Raw genomic sequence first — 23,558 nt, 5'->3', positions numbered from 1 at the left:
ATTTAGAAAGTTAGGTGTTGAAATTGTGTCTAAAAATCTGCATTTCAATTATTTTATCACCTAGTCTTGCAAGTGCACACATCTGATACTGTTCTTTTGTGTGGCAGCTGTAAAAATCGTAAGCAATTTTTACTGTCAAGAAAACTCTGAATAAATAGAGGCTGTTAACTTAGGCAGATATCTGAGGTTATTTGGTGGCAATCAAGAACTCACAGCACTTCAACTAATGGGTTATGATCAGAAACTGTTCCTAATAGCCAGCTAGACGGATCTGAATATGAAGATTTCTATAATTTTGTTGTCAGCTTGTGATGTACTCTAGTGCTAATTATTTGGAACAATTATGTTTTCCTAATAACAAAAGAAGAAGCAGTGAATTAAGCAGGCTTACCTTCAGATCTTTAGATAACAGTTTAAATGCACTTGCCATTAAGAAATAACATTTCTTTTTCCTGTATGGAACCCTAATTATTGAAGATGCTTGTCTTTTAAAATCTACTTCTACTTTTTTTAAGAATGTTCAATGTGTCAGTTTACACTGATGACTTCAGTAACTAGTATTTTCTCAGTCTGAGTTTTATGCCCGTACCTCCCATAGACTGCTTACTTCATTTGGTTATTCAAAAACCATAATTAGTGCAGTAATTAACATGTGGATCCTTCAAAGGAAGACTGTTAGAATCATGGGACGTCTCTCATCATTCTTGCTGATGTATAGATGATAAAAAAGACTTGGTTGAGGTGACAACAGGATTTGTATTACTGCACATTATCCAAACTGCAGGGAAATTCAGACAGGACTGTGGTCCATGGAGTCTTTCCTTCTGAAAAAAGTAATTATCCACACTGTTTCTATAATGTAACTAGGTGTTATCCTGCATTTGCAGCTGTCAAATCATTTGTTTTAAAACCATTTTTTATACCTTGTGAATACTTGAAAGTTTGAGGGTTTGCATGTTGTCGTTTCAGCAATTACAGAAATGGGGTGCAGCAAGTGCAGCAACAAAAATAATAATAATAGTAATTTATATAAGCATAACAGATTCCTTCTTGACAGTTGATTTCAGAGATGTTTATGGTAATGTTAAGTTGATACCGTCATAAGATTGCGTTCATAAAAAACAGGCCAAATTTCATTTTATTTATTTTCCCTGGAGAAAATATATTTGTTTGTTTGAGATTTCAGATAAGCTGAATCTGTTGTGTTTTTAAGCCATAGTAAATCAGTTGCTGATACATGAGTCTCTGTATGGCTCATGTAAATATATTCCAGTATTTCTTTGAGATGCTTATAGTCAATGTTTTCAGCTTCAATATACAATGTTTTAAATTAGTGCATTAAGGAAATTCACATTCTTTCATTCAGCCTTTAACTTCCTGTAAGTAGTGATCCTCTTTTTCACATTCAGTGACACATGCCAGAAAAATTCAGTATTTTACCCTACAGGCAGCCCATGGGACTGGGATGAAATGGCCTCTATACATAGGGTATGACTTTATTTGCTAAAGAGGTTATTTGAAAAAGCCCTTAGGGTACTGCTGCCCTTTTGTCCCTCAAACTAGTAGGGGGAAAAATATAAAAGGAACTACATAGTAATCCCTTGTAGACAGGTGACCTTAAGCCAATTCTATACTGTAAGGTTTGTTTCCATTTAAACTCAAAACAGACAAAGGAAAAAAGCAAAATGCAGGTTTTAATCTGTTGCAGAAACATTGCCTTTTTTTTCTATAAATGTCTGTCAAATACAGACAACTTTTACTGCAAATTCATAAAACTGAGTATCATTCTGTATAATTTAACTTAACATTCTGTAGATGATATGCCCTATATTTTAGCAAAAATAGCATCTGAGGACTGATGGAAATAAACCTACCTCTGTTCATTTCAGGTAACCTGTTCAGAATTTTATTTACTTTATAGCTGTTTAAATTCTGCAAGTACAGCCAAGCATAATTATGCAAACCTTCTGATTCCAGTCTTAACATTAAAAATCAGTCACCATCAGGATCTACTGGAAAAATCAGCAATCACTTTTGTCCTCTGAATCTCTCTGATGTTATCACAGGGTTATGGTCCCACTGCACATGCGCCATTTGGTGGTGGTGTATTTGTATATATAAACCTGTGTTCAGCCACAATAGTTTTCCAATGAATGAAGGCCAAAATATTATTTTTTTGTATCATGCAATCAGCTGTTACAAAATATGTACCATCCCAGTATGAAACTGCTTTTCTCTAGGCAGGCTTCAAAACACCATCATAAATTATGAACAGCAGCTCTGAACTCACCTCAGGATAGCCTCTCATAAGTCACAGGTGTGACATCACGGAGCACTGTAATTAATGGATGTTATGCCACTCCCTTGACTTATGAGTTTTACAGAGGCTTTTAATTACTTTTGAGTTTAAGCCATTCTGGCAGAATTTTGAAGGAACTCCAATGGCAGCCTCTTCTGAATGAAGCTGTTCTGGGGACATTTGGAAAAGGAGGCACTCTGGTGGCTGAAGGAAAATGTCTCAGCCGTTCTTCACGCCTGGTAGTCTGGAGGGAGGTTAAAGGAAGCGGCTTCTGCCGACTGCTGCAGGCACTTAGTTACTGTGTTCCTTTTCTGCATCAGGGGAGGAGCTGTGAAATTTGTGGTCAAATCCACATACTATATCAAATAAAAGAGGGAAAAATATCTTAAAAGCCAAGAATGTCTTGAAGAGTTATCATGGTATAATCAACCTGATTTTGGGTATAGAGGAGCCATTGTTTCGATGTGAACGCAGGCTTCACGTAATTGGTAAAGAAGAAATGTCATCATTTTTCATCTATCAATAATGAATTATAAATAATCACCAGTTCATCAGCATTTAAAACATTACTTTAGTTTCAGTGCCAAAATCCAATATCAGAAGAGCTTCACCCCTCATACACATACACACCAGAATGCACATATCACATTATTGAGTTAACTCAGGTGTAAAGCTTTGTTCTCTGAACAGCTGAAGCTTCATGTCATTGTTTATGTGCACAAAACACACATATTTCTCCATATGTTGGCACCATATTGGTGTTATCACCATAGCATTCCCTCCTCTTCAGATGATCTTTTGTTATAACATTTGTTTTTGTGAGGCAAATAAAATATAGTAAATGTAAACCAATTATTTAACCAAATTACTTTGATCGTGGGAAACTGACAATTAGTGTTACAGCTTCTCAGCAGTGAAATCCACACAATAGAGGAGACTGTGATATTCTGTACTGCAGTGTAAGTCGACGTAGTGCATTTATTTTGTGTAGCAAGCTGTGAGAGAGGAGGAGAGAAGTGCGGGAGATGAGCAAAGTCCGTCTTGATGAACTGTTATTCTGTATCTGTGCTGTGTTCTGTGCATTGTTTAGTTTTTTCTGGGTTTGCTTGTTAATATATTGGGACAGCTCTTCACAGCAACCTTCACGACTTATGTCAACACCTAGAGCATATACACGTGGGTACGAGATGATCAGCTAATTACTCAAGGAGTTAGAGACTTGCCAAAGTACCATTTGTCATTTTGATTTCTAGTAAATACCAATGGCAGGTTAGTTTGGTTACCTATAACCACTATCCGCTTCAACAGTTTTATCTTTTGCACATGAATTGGAGGGAAAATATTGAAATCATAAGCAGTGGTATACCCACAGGATCTAGGTTTATTCTGAAGCCTTGAATGCATCAGCCCTTCCATGAAATAGCTGTGAGTTAGGAGAGCATTCTGGGCATTGTCATGCAAATGGGGCCACCAAACATACCACTTTGCTTCAAAATTGAAGCATTTGCTCTGCAGTGACAAGTAGCTTTTAAAACTGGAGCAATGTTTTCTGAGCTAAGTGGGCAACCCTATCTATCCTCTGAGATCTACTTTCTAAAATAAGTACCCGTACATGGAGTCCTAATTCCACATCTGAGTGCTCAGATTGGCACTTACTACATATCCATACATCTCTGTCACCATTTAACCAGGCCAGTCTCATTCTGACGCAGATTAAGGTGATCCTTTATCCTCGAGTATTGTCCTTCTCCCACAATCATACAATAAAGAAACACCAGAAGATGCACGTAGTACTGAGAAGTTGAGGTTGATCTGGTATTCAGCAACTCTTAAAGGCAAGGTCTCATGATACATTGCTTCAACCAGTACAAATTTTAATTAATGCTACAGCATCTTCTCAGCAGCCTTCAAAAATTTAGCCAGTAGGTCATGAGGGAAAAACAAGGGCTCACCTGCCTCACAGTTTACAAAAAATACCTGTAATCAGAAACTATTTCAGTCTAGTTTTGGGACCAACTTCAGAAATGGTAAGAAAATGTGACAAATGTCTTTCTCTCTCTCTGTAACAAAATGAGCACATCCCAAATGCTGCTTTAGGCTATGCTTATGTAAAGGGGTGTGGAAAGCGCAGCAGAGTTAAACATAGTGACTCAGGATAAGGTAGCTTTTAACCAGCATCCTAATGCCCATTAGAAGCCAGACTGGATTTCAGAGTACTGGCATTAAATGATAAACAGAATCCAGATTTTTATTTTTGTTTTAATTCAAAATTGTATTAATTGCTTTGTGACTCAATGTGAATTTTGTCCATCTCCTGAATGTGGACACAATTTTATTCCTAATCTCTGACTAGTGTTGTTCCATGTGTTGCTCTGTGTTCCATGGAGGTGACAAAGCTGTAAGTGCAAATAATGGGTCCATCATAGTAATAGAAGTACTTGATCCTCTGGCCAAGTAAGGATTTCTAGAAGGTCATGGAAACACTGGGTACTGGATAACTGCAATGCGGGAACAGTCAGGCTTCTCAAATCCCTCGTGGCTCAGTGTCAGTGGCACTGTCAGTGTGGTGCTGCATGATGCCTCAGCAATGGCTAATGGTTTCTGTACGTGCAGGTTTGGGTATCAAATTCAAGACTTTCACATTTGAAAATGTAGATCTTAAGGACTTTCACAGCTTGTTATGCCTTTTCAGTCATGTATGTTTGTCCTCAGAAACAGGAGCTTTCTTGGGACGACTGGCTAAAGTTATGGAGAGAGTTTCTTTCAAAGTTGGGTTTTCTGGTGTTTGCAGCACATTTAGATGGTACCTCAACTCTAGGAACCAAACTACCCTCAAACCATCCCAACATATAATTCTTTAAATATTTGGGTTCAAATTTTTAATGTTGGTGTGAATGGATTCATAAAAGAAAAATAAAGGGTGTTGAGATAGAGCTATTGCAGTTGCCCTTCTTTGTTGTTGTTGTTGTTGTGTGTTAGCTACATTATCTCCCAACCTCTTTTTGAGCAGCTATTTAAGTAAAACTTGGAGTTACATTTCCTTTTATTATGAATGCTATTTATACACAAATTGGAGCAGATCATGATGCAGCAAAGAACTTTTTATACTGCATAGATTGTGCAGCAGAATAGTGCTTTATCAGCATTACATGCCTCAGTGAGGAATGTTTTGCTGTTTTAAATCTCATCATTATGAGAAGAATTTATTATCTGGATACCAAGATTTTACTGGAAACTATTGAGCTAGGCTGTTGTCATCTAACTGAAAATGAAATCATGCTCATGATAATTAGACAGGGGGATTAATGAAAAACCCACACTATATCTACTGTTTACATACAACCTCAGAGATCCACTTTTTTAGTTAGGACATGGTCACATTCACTTTTGCTTCCTTGCCATGGGACAATCCCAGAAATTATGGGCAATCCTTTGCCCTTCTGCACGTAAACTCCTTGTCTACAAATGCGATGCAAAGTGAGGACGGTTGAGGTTTCATGGAAATGAAGCACAAGGTGTGACAGGCCCGTCTGTGCCAGCTTTATGGAACAGAAGTGCCCAGTATGACCATCCTTGCCTTGTGTTCCACACAACGCCGCTCAGGCCAAGGGTCTGCGAGCGCTGCTGGTGGAGTCCGCAAACCTCGGTTTGTCTGAGTGCTTCCTCTCCTGTGCTGTTGGTTCTCAGTTGCACTGCAAGCCTCCCTGCCCCCACAATTTCCTCCCTTTACCCAGCCCTTTTCCCCAGATGAATCTGAGGTAGAACCTCCTAGCAATTTTCCAAGGTTTTGGGCTCAAAGACTAAACTAATTTATTTTTGAATTGCAGATCAAACATAAACTGCAAAGAAGCATTTAATCAGTTAGGAGAAACAAGGGTATGGCTTGTTTAAGTCCCAGAATCCATAAACCTGTAATGATTTTATTATATTGGTGTCAGTTTTCATTATTTTCATAAATGGGTGTTCCCTGCTTAATGCATGATATTTGCATCTGATGAACCAACGAGTTTAAACATGGTTTGTTTTAATGCTTTGTGAATTTGCATCCAAATTCATCAGAAGTAATTCTATTTGAAATCACACAGGGCTAAACACAGTGGTTGTAAATCCATTTGAATTGAGATGCCAGAATCAGCCCATTAATCTACAAATCTGCAATATAATTTTAGTATGGTTGGTGGGCTTTGGGTCTGTTTTTTCGTGATGAGGCTGTGGGGATATACCAAGTGCATGTGTGGGAGGGGAAGTGTTTGAGGAGGTTGTGATAAATTGACCAAGTGGGAGTATATCTTTGTTATGGAAACTGGCCTGTGAAAGGAACATATGAAAGGCCAGAGACCATGGTTTGAGCATGTCTGTCACTGCCGCTTGAGGCAGTGGCACCAGGAGAAAGCAAGTCTGTCAAATAAGCAGATTCCCATATATTTAGCATGATGGAGATTGGCATCAGCACCTTCCATTCAGTCTTCAGAGTGTCAGAGTTCACCCAGATCTTGAAGTAGTGCTATAGCCTGCATTTAGTATCTGAAGTCCTCTTGCTAAACACTCTGTTATCTTGGATTTTTCTGTGGTTTATTGTTAAAAAAGGAATGAATAAATGCAGCAAGGTTCACCTCCAACAGAAACAGGCTGGTTTTGGAAGGAGTGGAGGGGGCTGTACTATAGCAAACAGTGCTTCATTTCTTGAAAGCTGTAGAAGAAATCTGTATTTCTTTCAGAGAAAATGGAGAATTAGTTTAACTTCTGTGTTCTTAAATAGACTGAAATGTCTGAAATTAAGATGTTTGTTTAGGCTAATAGTTACCAGATTTTAAGATGAATATGTCAATAGTCTGATAGTGCAAAAAGAAAAGAATGTATGTATGGGAGGGATTACTCTCTAAGAAAAAAGGTTTATCAACAACGTTTTCCACACTACACATACTTCTGAAATGTAACAATGAAGTTTTGGAGAAAGCTATTTAAAGAAAGTAAATGATGCATGTTAAAAATACAAACATGCTTAGTTATCCACAATGTACATTAGCCTTTTTAAAGGAAGGTATTAATTCATTTGAATAGGTGACAAATCAAAATGGAATTCAGCTGATACTTTTGAAAATATTAATGTAATTATTTTGCTTAGTTATAATCAAGCTGAAATCAGTTTGAGAGGTATGTGTTTGGCTAAGTGATATTTAGCTAAGTTTGTGTCTGCCTTCCTCTGGGAACTAGCTGTCCTGGTTTGGCCATTGTGAAGCTGTAATTCAGGAATCTATGTCCCTGTTTTGAATGGCTTGGACTGGAGCTAACAGGGTCCAGCTTAGAAAAGCATTTAGACCTGTGCTTAGCATTAGCTCTATGCTTAATTCCCAAAAGTCTAACTACAGGCCCCTTCTTCGGCACTTGCAAGAATTGCGATGAGTAGGAAGTCTGCCATCTGACATCTGTGAAATGAGCTGGTAGACTTGAGTCTTTTTCATAATGAACCAGTTTCCATCTCATAAAATTCTGTAATTGCAGATGGTATCAGTGGACACCTATGACAATCTCAGCAGAGATTGCAGCCCGGCATTCCTCATTATAGGATACATGGACACTGAACTCCTCTCTGCTCATGAATGTGGGGTTGAGTCATTGACAGGGCATTATCAGGAAAATTGCAGTGATGTGACTAGAGCTTCCCGGTGGGTAAATGGAGTACCTCAACTCTTGGAGTTGACAATAGGCTCTCTTAAGAAATGATAATGCAGTGATTAAGATTTAAAACTGGGACTCAGCACACCTTGGAATTCTTGTGTGACCCTGGCAACACACTTATTGTTTTCCACTCTTCTGCCTGAAAAGTTAGGATAATGCTTTTTCCATTTTTATGGTGTTATTTAGTGATAAATATGTTTCCAATTGTGAGCAATTCACAAGATACAGTTTTAGATAGATGCCATTAGATTTTAAGTCTGTTCTGTTCAGTTTGCATTTGCATGTTCTTGTGCCCAGCACTAGTGGAAAGCAGGCCAATTTTATTTTGCTTCCTAATTCTGTATTGAACAAATCAGCTTTATGCAAAGACGCCTAAAAATCTTTCATAAAATTCACTCTATTGTTAGAGGCCCTAGAAAAAATAACGTGAAAGAAGAAAAACATTAATTTTGGATTTCTTTTAGCTTGTTTTTTTAGGCACTGATATAATTTTTTGTTCTGTCTGTGTAAGTTTTCATATGTGCATTTTCTTTTCATAAAGAAAATAATATCATTCAAATATCTTCAGAGTCTTTTTATTTCAGTAGAATCACTTGAATAATGTTTTAAGGGTAGTTGGAGACACAGTGAAAGAAATGGTGAACTTCAGTGGGTTTTGGAGCACTGGAACATATCCCAAAAGTTATGGCTACAGAATGTGTAAGGCCTACTTATGACTTGCAGCAGCTTTTTAACCTGTGATCCCATGGGCTGCTCCCAAGCTCTGTAATCTGCACAGATTTGAAATAACAAACCACAATGGGTCCTGGCAATTGGTCTGTTCTATGCCAGAACTTAGAAAACTCTGAGCTCACTAAACTAAGGTAGCTGGAAAAACAGTAAGAAATACTTTTTAAAGAGGTAGCTGAAATAACCTTTTAACAAAAGTGTCAGCAGGAGCTGTTAGTTTCTTAGTGGTTTTGAAAATCAGATCTTCCAGGTATCTCGCTTCAGTCTTCTGAGGTTTGTTTTTTGTTTGGGGTTTTTTGGTTTTTTGGTTTTTGTTTTTTGGTTGGTTTTTTTTTTTTGGTAGGGATGTTATCTGGTCTCCATTTTGTCAGATATCCCAAGCTTTACTTCTTTCATAGAAATGATGATGAATTCCTCTGAAATTTTGTCTACTGTACAAAAAATGTGAACTAAGTTCCAGCAATAGTAAAAGTGCTTGGCTTCATTTATGCTATGGCTAAGGGTGCTGTACCAGGTCCTAGGTATGATGGCATTCACAGCAGAATGATGGCATTCACTGTAGCCTGCACCATGCTACAGACAAGTGAACCATGGTGTTTTCAACCACTTGACGTCTTTCAGTTAGGATGGTTTTAAGCATTACTTGTCTTCGGTTGGAGACAGACATAGATAATAAATCTTTGAACAAGTGCTTTCAGAGTTGAGAACTAAGTAGCATTTTAAAATATTTTAGATAAATATGCTCATTATTTAATTTTAAAATATTCACTTTTTTCATAGTCTAAGTTGGGTCTCAGGAAGGAAAAAAATCAAAAGAGCTAATGAGATGACCTGACAGAGTGGCAGGGGTTGTTTACTAGTCCATATTTGACTTGGATTCATACTTAATATGATTGACAGTCATTGCAAGTTCTTTGGGTTTTAAGACTTAAGGCACCACAGTCTTGAGTGAACTTGAGTGCAGAATGGAGATGTTTACAAAAGTTATCTGAGTAGCTCCTGCAGAATCCTATGCTGCTTTTCACTGAGTTGTACTGGAATAGTATGGATTTGCAGTAAATGGTGATGAGCTGGGTTAAGTCATACTCTTAACTACTGTACACTCTATTTATTCCATCTGGGAGCTTCATCACCCTGGCACCTGAAAGTGGATGAGGCAGCTGAATTGGCTTTCCATTTCTCACCATGTCTAACCATCTTCCTGCAGTATGACATGAACATTCTAGTGTTTCATCAAAATAAGATTATGCTTATTGAATAGGGACAAAAATTTTCCTCCCTCTCCAGCATTTGCAGATTATGTAGCCAGAATATCTGCACTTAAACTTTCGATATTTCCATTCAAGTCAGACTTCTAATAGTTCTTGTTTCACTATTCTGAATATTCTTTAGTCAAGATCTCTCTTCTAGAAAGATCAATACATAATTTAGTTGTATCTGTACCAGAACAATGTGCGGCAGACGTGCTTTTAAATGTGCAATTAAAAATTGCTTTGGCCTGTTTTCTTTTCCTGTTTTACATTTCATAAACTCATATGTAATTTGATGAACACTGTCATTTTTTAAATTTCTTCAGCATTACCCTTCTCTAGGGACTTGCCTCTCATTGAATATAATTTTTGTATATTTACTTTCTTCACAAGTGCTAGTATGCACTAGCACAAGTTTGGTGTTGCATTATTATTTTCTTATTTACTTATGCTACATCCTGGTTTTCTTTGTATTGATGTTAACGCTTCCAGTTTGGTATTAGCTCCCTGTGCCATCTAAAAGCTGTTGATTTCTACTTCTAGTTAAGCAACAATTTAGGTAGCCTTGTCAACAGAGTAATTATTCAGCTCTTGAACACACAACTTAGCAGCCAAGTGCAAGCAACATGGTAAGGAGGTTCTGAGCCCTTTGGGAAAGCTGCAGTTCAACAGTTTACTTTGCATTTCCCATGCAGCCCAGGCACATAGACCATCTTGCAGTTCCTGCATCAACAGTGTTCAGTAACAGCCCAGAAATACCAGCTTTGGTGCCTTCTGTCTTGCTTTACCTATGTCCTGCCTTGTGCTTTCTAGCACTGGAAGTGGAAGACAGTTCATTTAAGTGCTACTCTATCAGTAGCACTGAAAAGATATTTCTGTCAGCAGAAGGGTCAATTACAGGAACAGCTCTTCCTTTGAAGATATTTTGGAAACATCCTGCTTCCATCCTTCACCAGAGGTGAATCATGAAAAGAAGACTTTGTCATGAACTTGACCCTTGAAAGTGGCATAAAACTTACCCATCCCTCCAGCCTCTATATACCCATCTATCCAACCTCCCATAACCAGCAAGTACCCCTGCTTCATGCTTCCTAAGTAGTCCCAGCATTACTGCCAGGCCTGTGACACTCTGAGGTGACAAACCAGCATGTTTTCTGACACTCATCACTTTGGACATGGTAAGCCTTGATGCTGTCAAGTGCCTCAGGAGGAGTGAGGAGCAGCAAAGGGGAAGCCCTTTGCATTGGAACTGTCCCACCTATAACCAGCCATAGGGCTCCTTCCTCCTCATATGTTGTCATCTTGCACTGAGACTGACTTTTGGGATGGGAAATCCGATGTCAGAAGTTTGGGAACTGCCTTCACAATTAATTCACCTTCATCTTAAGCCAGGTACCACTGTGGAGACAGCTGTACTTGGGGCTGATCCTGTGTTGTGGTTGCACATATGAGGCTGAAGCGTCTAATCGTGTTGGGGTTTCCTCCAAAACACAGCTTGGCATGACCTACAGCTTTCAGACTAAATTATTGTAGTGCTCTTTTCGAGCTGTAGGTCTATTGTGAAAATACATAAACATTATTTGCCACTGGCGTTACACTTGATGTTGTAAAAGCAAAGAAACAGACATTTCTCCACTGAAAACCTGTAAAGTGAAAAGTATAAAAGCCTTTTCCCTTGTTTTCTTCTGAAACTGGTTGTAATCCTCTCTTCCTCACACTCTGCCAGACTCTACAGCTTAACTAAATGTGCGTCCCTCCTCCAGTTTTCTTTCCTGTATTGCCAAGCAGGTGAGAGACTAAAAGGAAAATATCAACTATCTGTCAGTGCCTAGGTAAAAAGCTGCAAAATTAAGTTATAAAGCTTGCCTTTTTTAGCAAAATCTCATATTGAGCCAGTATAGTTCCTTCCTCATGGCAGTTTATTTCTTCTATTCATGCAAATCAGGAATCATTCCAGTATGCTTTTGGTGAAGTCCACAAAAGAGAGCACATTCATCTCCTCCAATGTTTTGGACATTGAAACAGAGTATTTTTTTTTACAAGATAATGTATTAATTGTTTCACTTAGTAGATGAGCATTAGCTTTTGATATAAGCCATCCCTTAGACTCCTGACATGCTCCTCCTTTGCATGCTGGGCAGTCTTGTCCTTGAAGTTACTGTAGTGCACAATGATCAGAACTTAGCGCTGATGTTTTGTTAGCATTTACCAGCAGTGTCTTGGCAGAGGGTGACCTCCAGTACTGTCTCTAAACATTTTCAATTTACAGACTCGAGAATTTTTGCTGCCTTTGCCTCTCATTCTTTTGAGGATGTCAGCCCTTTATGAATTTGCCACAAGAAAGAAGTTCAGAATACCCTATATACTTAAACAGCTTAATAGGAATATAGCCGCAATGAACACACGACATACAATTCATTTTAATATTTATAGAAGAAATTCATGTTGTTTTAAGTGTACACAAGCAGCTGCTGTCATTTGGCTATGAGCAGATGTTAGACCTCCGAAAGCTTCACTGATAATTAAAATACTAACAGTTAGTGTTTTACCCCAGCTGCAGGTTCTGTTTACTGTAAATTTGATTTTAATGGTGCCTCTGTGCAGTTATTGAATAGAGGTTTGTTTTTTACTATACATGCAAAAGTGTCTACAATGAAGACAAATGGTTATTTCCCATAATTTACTCTGGAAAGATATGAATATAGCTGTAGTGTAGTTGAATTTATAAATGAAATACAGATATGACTATCACATTTGAAATGGTAGTTTCTGCTGTCTTAACTAACAAAAAGAACTAGGGAAACTTACTATTTGTAGTTATTCCCAAGCATTCCTCCTAAAAACTGCTATGCTTTTTATATGGGTTGAGATATGCCCTCAAGCAAAGAACAGGTGCTTCTTTTTACTGAAAGGGTGCATAAATCAGAATAGATAAATACAGAGAATCATGATACTCATAGTTGATAGGTATGCTGAAGAATATAATTTCTGCTTGATCATTTAATAGCATGATGTTTTATTTTGGGTATCCCTTACAAGTGTCTGTTCTCTTTTTTTCATATATGTACATCAAACGTTAGGGAAGGCCAGCCATTTTCAGAATTGTTAATCCCAGGGGCCTGATTATGCAAACACAATGCATAATGCAAGCAACCATGTTGAGTCCACTATTGAGGCTAACTATGGCAGTAAGCACTACGCTTGATAAATAAATGTTTATAAAACCAAGATCTGAATGTATATATTCTTGGAAAACAAAAACTTCTGCTGAGATAACAATTTCCCCTTTTTTTTGACAAAGCCATTAGTGCTTGGGACTAGACCTATTTCAGAAATCCAGATCATTTTCCCTATGAGCAGAGCTTGGGGGGCTTTTTCCCCTGATTTTTCTCATATTAGGGTATTATTTTTCATATTATATTATGTGTTCTTTCTGCCTAGGAAGCAGAAATCTCTGGTTTGACCAAGCACAACCAGAACCCCTTGAAATTGGGATTCTGATTTAGAAGTGCTAAAAATGCACTCTCCATTTGCACTGCAGGGGATAAAACAGAAAGAGTGCATCCGAGTATCATCAATGTCAGTTGTTCCCAAACTGAGGGCCAGAGTAGTCTTTGAAGCTGGACTGCCAAGAAATGTCCAGACTGGCTATCCTCATCTCAAGCTGCTAAATTGCACGGTAAGACATAGCTGAAATACTCCAGATACATTCCTGATGCTGCTTGCCCGTGTAGGTAATTGCTGCATATGCCACAGAGAGGCTTTTGCTCACACATCAGAGTTGAGAGGAGCAGCCTGCATGGTGGCAAACAGCTAAAGAGAAAAGTGGTTTGCAAGTAAACCAATTACTCTGCAGGTTAGGCAGCTGTAAATTCTGCATGTTAACACTGTACATGTTTGCCATGATCAGTGGGAATTTTGGTATGTATATTTTTTATTTGCTTTCCATCTGTAACACTGGGCTCTGTAACATTCATTTTTGACCTTGAGTGCAGGACAAGAGAAACTGAAATTTTTCCTAGAGAAGGCCTTTTCCCAAAGGTTAATTAGACACTGAAGGGCAACTAAACCAAACCAAACCAAACCAAACTGCCTAAACACCCTAACTGAACAGCTTGGGTATTTAATTTGGTGATTGTCTTTTTCTTTTGTGTCTTTTTGTGGCCGTTGACATAGTTCTGTGAGGTGTGGAAGGTAAAAATAGCAAGCAGGAAATTTCAGTCTGTTTTTCAAAAGAAAAAATATTACAAGAGTACTTTCTTTCACATTTTTGAAAGCTAAAGGACATCTGCTGCTTTTTAAGATACCTGAAATGTTAAAACTTCATCCTTTATTTAAGCACTTCTTAGAAGACCTTGAAGTTTCCAAACATGATTGAATGGTTAAGGACAAAACTAGAAGCTAAGGCTGTTTTGAGTTTCAACATTGAAACATGACATTACTGGATTTTTAAGTATAAAATAAACTATGAACATTATTTGGGATTTTTTTTGGTTGGGCTTTTTTCAGTAATAATATATTGAAAGGAGGGGGGGGAATAAAGCCTTGTTGTATTGGTTTCTCTTGAGATTTACGTAATTTGTGTCAATGGTGGAATTTTTTTATGTCTTTTAGGGAGATGGTAAAGTCCCCTATAGGTATACTTATTTGTATTGCTTTACAAATATTTGCTGCCTTTGTGGACATAATAGCTGTAACAGGGCCATTTTGGGTTGCTGATTTATTTCACTTCTCAGTTTGACCCATCATATTTTCTTTCCTTCAGCAGAAGACATGAATGAGCCTTCACAATCTCTTATTTAGTAGCTTAACTAGCTGGTTTAAAAAATGCTGACCCATACATTGCTTGCACATAAAAGCCTTGCAAATGATAAAGAATAGTTTGTACTATAGTCTAGGAACAGACATCTGAAAAATGCAGCTTATTATTATGGCCTCTGAAAATCAGGGAAATCCCAAATTATGCCACAGTTCTTAGACTGTACTTAATTAATTGAAGTAGAGGTAGATCATTACGAAAACAATTGAATGAAAACATAGCAGAAACTTGTAACTTGATCAAGGCATAAGTTATATTACTTTATGAATTGGAAAAGTGGACTTACTCTACCATTCAAAATATTGTATTGCTGCCATGTAGACAATAACTTCTAAAATAAAATCAGTAGCTTGTTCAAGTGATGTTGGACATAAGGTGATTTTTTAAAATCTTTTAAATTCCTTACAGGTTGCATTTAATTGAAGGAAAAGATGTTTCTTTGCACTCACATTATTTAATATTCGTTGCATTTTTGTCAGATACGAAATGTTTGTTTGTGTCAATAAATAATATACCTAATGACCAAAGTATGAAAAATTAAGTGTTGCTGAATAGGGTACTATAAATCAGGCCTCCTAGAACTTTTACAGAAAAGGAAAAATAGCTGTTTTAAGCTAGCTGTGTAAATGCAGTTCATTTCCGTCGTCATAATAGATTATTTCATTTATGACTTACTGCTTTGTCCTAAAGGTGCTCCTTGTGAAGGATGTCCTCAGCCCAGCCTCACCACACACAGCCGCTTGCTGCAAGTTTTGGGGAAGGATTAGAATTCTAAAGAGGCTGCTGGCTGAGAGCAAGGTGGTGCTTTACATATAATATTAGCCCAGGCTTTCCTCACGCGTTGCGCGTTTCTTTCTGAGACAAGTCTCCTTAATGCCATCTTTATCTGCTACACGATGCATGAAATCTACTTTCTGTTTTAGAACTGCAGCTGACCCCCGACCCCACGAGTGGCGCCACAATGTGACCTTTCTATTGTCATCAGCTTTCATTCTCCTGAAAATTCTATGAATTTTTATTACAAGTTTTTTTAAACCAAGCTGAGGCTTCAACAAATTACTTGACACAGATGAGATGAAGTTGTTGAAGTAGTGTTAGATAAGTTTTACAGCCAGCATGTGTGCTGCTGAACAGTACAAAGCCAGTGTCCTACAATGTCATACACCAGTAACTGCTGAGCCTACTATTGGATAAATACATCATTTTATGGAACATTGATTGTTCTATAAACCCAATGGAGTATTATGCTCTATGATCAAACCATTTAGATTGTGTGTAGAGCACAGAAAATGCCATATTCAGGATGGTACTAAAAGTGCCATTTGTGTATTTTATGGATGTCATTACGGGGGAAACTTCTCTCTGTAGGCCCTGTTTACTGCAAAATTTTTTAGTCTGTAATGACATTTTTCATTCACAACGCATGCCTTCAAGAGAGGGGGCCCTTGTTTTATTTGTTTCATTCGAGTTTACTGCACAAATCCTGTACATTTTAATTAAATGTAAGCTTAACAAAAGAATAAGGTATTTATTCTGCAGGGAACAAATGATGACAGTAACAAAAGAATAAAACAGACACACAAAAGGAAGTCAGGTATTGAGTAGGAGAGAGGGGAAAAGGTACTAAGCCCTATTTCTAGTTTCCCAGACACACATTAAACATCAAAGCATTTCTTTTAGCCCCATTTCAGGAGTTTGTGGTCTCAGAGAATTAAAATAACCTGTGAATATGGATTTAATGTCTAAAATGTCCTGACATTTTCAAATAAAAAACTAACAGTCGCTCAGGACTCCAACTGATAAATAATGGCTCGTCTGAAATGACAGACTTCTTGGAAAGAAACCAATTCTCTGATCATTGCACCCCTAGATATGAAACACCTCCTTACAAATTGTCTGAATATGAGCTCTTGTATAATTATATTTTGTCATTTTAATGCCTATTTGTGTATCTTTTTAATTTGCAATGACATGCAATCAGCAACAAGTCCACTTTTCCCAATATTAATGTGGGCTTGTATTGCAGCTTATGTTTGCCGTGTCAGCCAACACTTACCCCTTCTCTTTAACTGTTAAGAGGGGGCAAGAGGCAGGCTGGGTTTACTGGGACAACATGGTTTGTTGCTACATACCGTCCAATAATGTGACATGTTCCTTAAATACATAAAAATTCCTACAAATGTCGTGTTGGATTCCAGTGCTTCATTATAAGAATAGCAGCTAAGCCTCAAAATCTGTTGTTTTCTAAATATCTTCCCTACTTGGCTTTTCACTGTTGAAACAAAAGAAAACCAGTAAAATCTGCAATTCATATTTACCATGAAAAATCACTAAAATTGATGTTGATGTTCCCAGTAAATTCTTGGTCATAGTCCAGTTAAAATTTAAAGTTACAGTAGATTCACATTAGTTTAAATGACACTTGAACTTCTACACAGCTCAACATTAATTCATTATAGTTGAAATGGAAGAATCTTCAGTGGGTGAATCTTTTACAATCTGATTGAGGCTGTTACATTTTATAGGAGCCATTTTTCAAAGCAGTACTGACAGCACTCGAAGTTATTAAATTGCTGAATCAAAAGATGGACCTGCAATCGCATTTATGAACTGTGATGGAATAGCTGGGGTTGCACTGAGCTGAGGTTAAGATGTTGGTGTAGTTAAGCTTCATCACACCCCTTAGTGACAGCAGTATTTACCCGTGTAGTTTACTTTAATGGTCAGGAAGTGGCTTAACTCACCTCTGGATTCAAATAGATTAAGTAAGCAGTCAGAATGGCATAATTATCAGTGCTGCGAGGGATTCACCGGATAGCTCTTCACCCAGGAGACTTCCCATTCAATTGCACAGTAAAGACTGGAGTTGCATAGATTCACAGGCATGGCATTTATTTCAGGAGATGAAAACAGGGTGAATTTCCTTTTTCTTTCCCTTCCCCAGACCAGAGGTTCTCCTCAATACACTGATGCTGTGTCCTGTACATAAATTATTATGATCTTTGGAGAAAGATGTCATGATTTTAGTGTATGTGCATGTGAAAATTATCACTGTAGAGTTATTTTGATTTTGAAATCCAGTGGAAAATGCATGATTTGTGGAGTTATTTTGATTTCGTGCCACATCATTGCCAGGCTCCTCTTTTATCTTGTCAACAAAGCAAGATTCCTGAGAGAATTAATTACTTATACTCTATTACAAAATGTGGAGGATAATTGTCATTTTATGTTGATTTCCCCTTCCTACTTTTCTGTTTTTTTGGGGGTCATGTGAATGTCAGTGCCTACAGAGAGCACAGGAAAAGTGGGAATAAGAACCAGTTGTATACCACAGCAAGCTTACTTCGTGCTTATACCTGACAAAGTGTACTTCAATTGCATGGGCCAGTTTTTTATGCAGCATCACCTGTAAACACTCTAATGGTTTAAATTGTTAATTTTCTATTCCAAAGAAAAGAAAAAACCTGCCTTGCAAACTGGGAATAAGGAAGTTGTATGGCGTCAGTTTAGACTTGTGAAGGTGATTTGCAGCCTTTCAGCTTGACAAAATTACTTCTTTGTGCTTCACAGTACAGTTCTCTGCCAGAAGCTCTGTAATTGAAAAAAGGATGGATGGATGGATGGATGGATGGATGGATGGATAGATAGATAGATAGATAGATAGATAGATAGATAGATAGATAGATACTAGTATAAGACCTCAGTCTTTTAATTATTGATGTTATTTTGGAATTTTAGCTTGATATGCACCTTAACATAGCAAGTTACTAGAGTCTGCAAGGCGCCAAATATTCAGTCTTGGAGTAAATCAGCTTCTACATGTGAACTTTACCTTTAAGCAAATGAGTCTGTTTTTTAGAGCCCATTTTAATTCTCTGTGGGATCAGGGTCTGACAGGTCTATGCTTTGAAATGAAAGAGCCCCCTTAGACCAGCTTTAGTATAATTTTCTTGGTCTCTTGAGTTCAATGAACTACATTGTTCACTAGAACTGGCTTGGAAAGTACAGTGCTAGTCTGAAATTTCACTTTAAGTGTTGCTTTTTTTTCTTGCCTGCCTTTATGCCAAGCAAGCCATGGCATATCTATTTGTGTCAGTGGTAAGAAGCTACATCTGTTATTCCAGAGATGTGATTTCAGTTTGTGTAGGTGAATTTAAACTGGAGTGTGGATATGGGCAGTTTCAGCAGCATGGACTAAATCAGCCTTCCCAAGGCCCATCTGCCATTAGACCCTCACCTTGTTTGCAACGTCCAGCACCCACTCTTCTCTCTGTGTGCACTGGTTGTGTCCCACACCTTGCTCCCAGCACATGGAGGAGCTTCCTGGGTGCTTCTGGAAGGACCCAGGCACTGCCATGGGAAGACAGGGAGGGATAAAGCTGTCCTCCTGTGGACATCCACAAAGCTGGCCACAAGGTCATCTCCTTTATGTCTTCCCACAAATATGTAGGCCATGCTTGGAGAGTGATGGCCTTGAATTTGTACAGCCTTGGGCACCATTTGCCTTGCTGAAGCTTTGTTGTTAGTGGTGAGAATTGAGAAGGAAATCTTCAATGACACAAAACCAAACTGGGTGGCACAGCAAGCAGCTGGAATATGGAGGTTACAAGTATTATAGTTTTTTTATTGATTTAGTGCAGAAATAATTAAGATATTTAATTGGGGGGTCTCTGGGTTAGATTTTATAGAATATCCTACTTAGGGTAAGAAAACTACCAAGTGTTTTCACCAGGTAACTGGGTGAGTGACTGAGTCAGTCACATGAGCTGGAGAAGATGCTGGGTGGAAAAGAAAGGGGGAGACAATGACATCAAAATGACAGCATGGCAATGACCTAACCATCAATAGCAGGGTATTAAGAAAATCAGCCACCGTTTCTCACACCAAGTTATGTTTAATGTAATATACAATCCAAGAATTCATTACTGAAGTACCAAAGTATCACCAATAGGTTCTTCTCTAAAAGACGTGTCTTTTAACTGTATACTGCATTTATCTGGGCTTTTTTTAATACAGAATATTTTTGAAATCAAATTTAAATTGTTAATAAGCTGCAGCATTGTTACACTCAGCAATTATTTCAACCTGTAAATATGTTATTTGGAAAACATGCAAATTGGTTTTGTTCATTTGCTCATTTTATCTATGTTTTCTGTCAATGAAATCTAAAAATTGTCAGGGAATTTTTTTCCATTTAAGCTACAATTTGTTAAAGTAATGAACTGATACTTGCCATGATACCATGTTAACAGCATATTTTGTCTTGCAGGCATTGTGTCCAAGTCCTATGAGTGCCGACTGAAGGGGCAAGGAGCAACCTTTGTGGAAACCACGAGCCCTTTTACCGCGGCACCACTGGGAGAGGTTTCTCCCGTGAAGGAGAAGGCCTTTCAGGGCAGCAGGAGACAGCCCCACTCCCCTGAGGAAGTTCAGCAGTTCATTATTATTCAAGGTTACGACGGCGACTTCGCCATCGACGCTTCGGTGGAAGAGACGGCAGCAGCCACCCTGCAGACCCTGGCGATGGCCGGGCAGATGGCCAGGGTGGTGCACATCACGGAGGACGGGCAAGTCATAGCCACAAACCAGAACGGCTCCCACGTGAGCAGCGTGGTTCCTGAGCAGATCCTGACGGAGCAGTTGGCAGATGGTGCCACACAGGTGGTGGTGGTTGAGGGAGCGGGAGCTGACATGGAGGAGGCCGTTCAAATCGACGCAGTTCCTGACTCCAGCAGCACGGTGCTGCAGCAGATAATGCGTCAGGAAGTTTTAGATGCTTCTGAGGCTACAGTCCATCCTCCGGAGTCCTCCTCAGCATTAGATGCCCTGCTTTGTGCCGTGACTGAGCTGGGTGAAGCAGAAAATAAATCCGAACTCCTTGACAGATGCAGGTCTGGTCACAAAGACTTCTTGCAAATGCCGAACCCAGAGATGCCCAGCATTCCCAGCGATGCAGAGGGACAAGAAATACAAATGTTCCATGAAGTTCAGGAGACTCAGGAAGATACCAAACCTATGGAAGTAGTGACACGGGTCATGCACCCATCGGCTATAATTGCATCTCAGGAGAGAGCTCAGGCTGCCTTCAAGAACGTGGTGCAAGGAGTGTTGCAGTTTGCTGTGTGTGACACAGCTGCGGCCGACCAGCTCATGAAAGAAGGTGTCACCCAGGTCATTGTAAATGAGGAGGGGACCGTGCATATGGTAGCTGGAGAAGGTTCTCAGATAATAATGCAGGAAGCTGGTAGCCACACGCTCAGTGTGCAGAGCGAACACATGGATTTAGTGGAGTCGGATGGGCAAATATCCCAGATCATTGTCAGTGAAGAATTAGCTCAAGCCATGGCTCAGGGTTCTGATGGTGACTTCTCTGAAGGTGCAACACACTACATTGTCACAGAATTGCCACCAGACATGCAGGATGAGCCTGGTGTGTACTCACACGCTGTGATAGAGACAGCTGGGTCCCAAGATATTCTGCAGACTGGTACTGCCATAAAAGCAGAAGCTGTAGCCCCTGATAGAGCAAGAGAGCAGTTAACAAGCATGGTCATTTATACAGAGGGTGGCTCACAGGTAATTCAGGGCCAGAGAGATTATAACAAAGTACAGGAAGCATGAAGAGCTACACTCGTAGGCTGGGTGCAGAGCAGAGCTGGATATTACCAGAATCATGGAGGCACTGTATTCCTGGAATGCTTTCTGTAAAGCCCTCTCAGTAGAACTTCCTCCAAACCAGGTAACAAATACATGTCCTGCTAATAGGAGGAGTTCACTGAAGAGGATAATACAATTTTGTTACAATAAGAACTATTATATGTGATTATTATACAACAAGCTTACTAGGGTACAAAACAGGATAAAAAGCCTCCTGCCCAAAGTAGAAATTGTTCTGTTCAGTGCTTTCTTTGTTGATGTTTTTGTCTTAATGTTGTTTTATCTCAGGGTAATTCCCTGCCTTCTGTCATTTTTGTATAACATAATCACAGGAGTAAAATAATTGCACTTATATGTACATTTTGTGAACAGATAAATATGCAAAAAAATACAAACCCCACAATAACAAGGTGAACAGCTAAGCATACATATGATATTGGGTGCCCTTCTTCATTTTAAAGTAGAACAGGTGACATTTTGCTTTCTAAAATCTTACTTTAAAACATGCTTGGCTAAAAATATGTCATCAAAATACGGATTTTTTTTTTTGCATCTAAAATGAAAGTTTTCACAGTACTTTACTCTTTCATGGTAACACATAAGACTTTCCCTAAAGAAGAGCTCAGAAAAGCTACACTTCAGAAAATCCTTGATTATACATATTTGGGAAGAAGAACTTGATGCCTGTAACTTCCACTTAATTTTAGATGAGAGTCCTACATAAGAAATGTGCATTTTTTGAAAAAAGTATTGTCACTGTCAGTGTTTTGCTTTTCTTATAACTAGTGCTTCATATAAATACCATTTTGCAGTTCATTTTGTGAGCTACGTCTCAAATGTTAGGAGGATTTTTAAAGAAAATTCTGACATTGACATTAACAAGTAGGGGAAAAAAAAGGTGACCTTGTATTTCTTGCTTAGTCCAGAATGTCAGTTATTTACTTGTGGATATACTGCAATTGTTCAATGCAAGTTCATGTTGAAAAGATTTGTTTCATGATAAAACCGCTTCTGTTTCTGTAGAAAAATTGTAAAATATAAACTGGCAAGGTTTGGGGATTTTTTTTTGTCTTTCAAATAAAATGTTAGCATTAAAATGAAGCATCATGATTTTTAATATTAAACAATAAACAGAACTGGCATTCAGCAGGAGCAAACGAATGCTATCTGTTATGTCTGTGCATTTTCTCTTTTCTCTTCTCCTTTCTCTAGCTTGCTAGATAGATAAAGATAAAAGAATCTAATTTCTGAAGTGTGCCTCATGCATGCTTAATATAATTGTGTAAGTGTTTAGGGTATAAGCCATGCTGACTCTAGAGATAACTGGGTTTCCTATCATGTTTAATATCTTAAAATTATCAACTGTAAGAAAGTTGGGGTGGGGTAAAACAATAGTTCCTTCCTGAAGCAACTGTTTAAAAATGTATTTTCTCATAGGGCTGCTGAGAAAAGGTGCTTCATTCTGGGGCTATAAGATCCTGCTGCCTCTTCATCTCTTATTATTATTATTTTTCAAATTTTGTTATTTTCCAAGAGTTGAGGTTGTGTCTTTGTCAAACCCCCAAAAAAGTAATTTTCAAGTTAGACATCAAGATTCATAATTAGGCGAGTTTGACTTGCTCATCTTTCTTAAAAGTGACAGGCTGTTCACTTACTCTTAAATACTGTCTTCAGCAAACAGTGACAGGATCAACTCCCGTTTGTTATCAGGAAAAAGGTGACCTTTACAAAATGATGGCCCTCTGCAAGACTCTCACAGATGTTCAAAAAACTGAATGTTTTTCAGTGGAAATATTTCTTCTTGATCATTTCTCCTGTTAACTGTAGCCCTGTGGTCTTGCAGCTTGGATGCTAATTCCTCGCTGTGCTTAGTCCTGTATGGCTAACCTTTCTGCTGCAGTACAGGGTGTTGACACTGACATGCTGCAGTTTACCATTTGTGATTTATTTAGGATAAATATGTCTCAGGTGGCATTTAATCCTTCATAAAACCAGTGTAGCCTGCAGTGTCAAACCAGCAATCACATTGTATGCACAATGAAAAGAGCAGACCTTTGCATAAAAAAAAAAGCCCCAGTGGTAGATGTTCCTGTGCTTGGGAGCACTGGAAAGGATTCTCTAACCT

At 38.4% G+C, this 23,558-nt stretch overlaps 1 protein-coding gene across 1 annotated transcript in view; it reads left to right on the top strand.

Annotated features, from left to right (window-relative positions):
- Window positions 1–22,606, top strand: part of ZNF407 (zinc finger protein 407) — a 334,816-nt gene extending 312,210 nt beyond the window's left edge. The window contains exon 9 of the mRNA XM_071456320.1: window positions 20,046–22,606. Coding sequence (XP_071312421.1) covers window positions 20,046–21,397 — 1,352 coding nt within the window. The 3' untranslated portion in view covers window positions 21,398–22,606. The remainder of the gene's footprint in view (window positions 1–20,045) is intronic.
- The last annotated feature ends 952 nt before the right edge of the window (window positions 22,607–23,558 follow it).

Source organism: Agelaius tricolor, unplaced genomic scaffold, assembly GCF_023055355.1.
Source record: "Agelaius tricolor isolate 1412-34295 unplaced genomic scaffold, bAgeTri1.0.p SCAF_2, whole genome shotgun sequence".
Taxonomy (NCBI): Eukaryota; Metazoa; Chordata; class Aves; order Passeriformes; family Icteridae; genus Agelaius; species Agelaius tricolor.
Note: the sequence above shows the minus strand (reverse complement) of the source record. Positions and strands in the feature narration are given on the sequence as shown.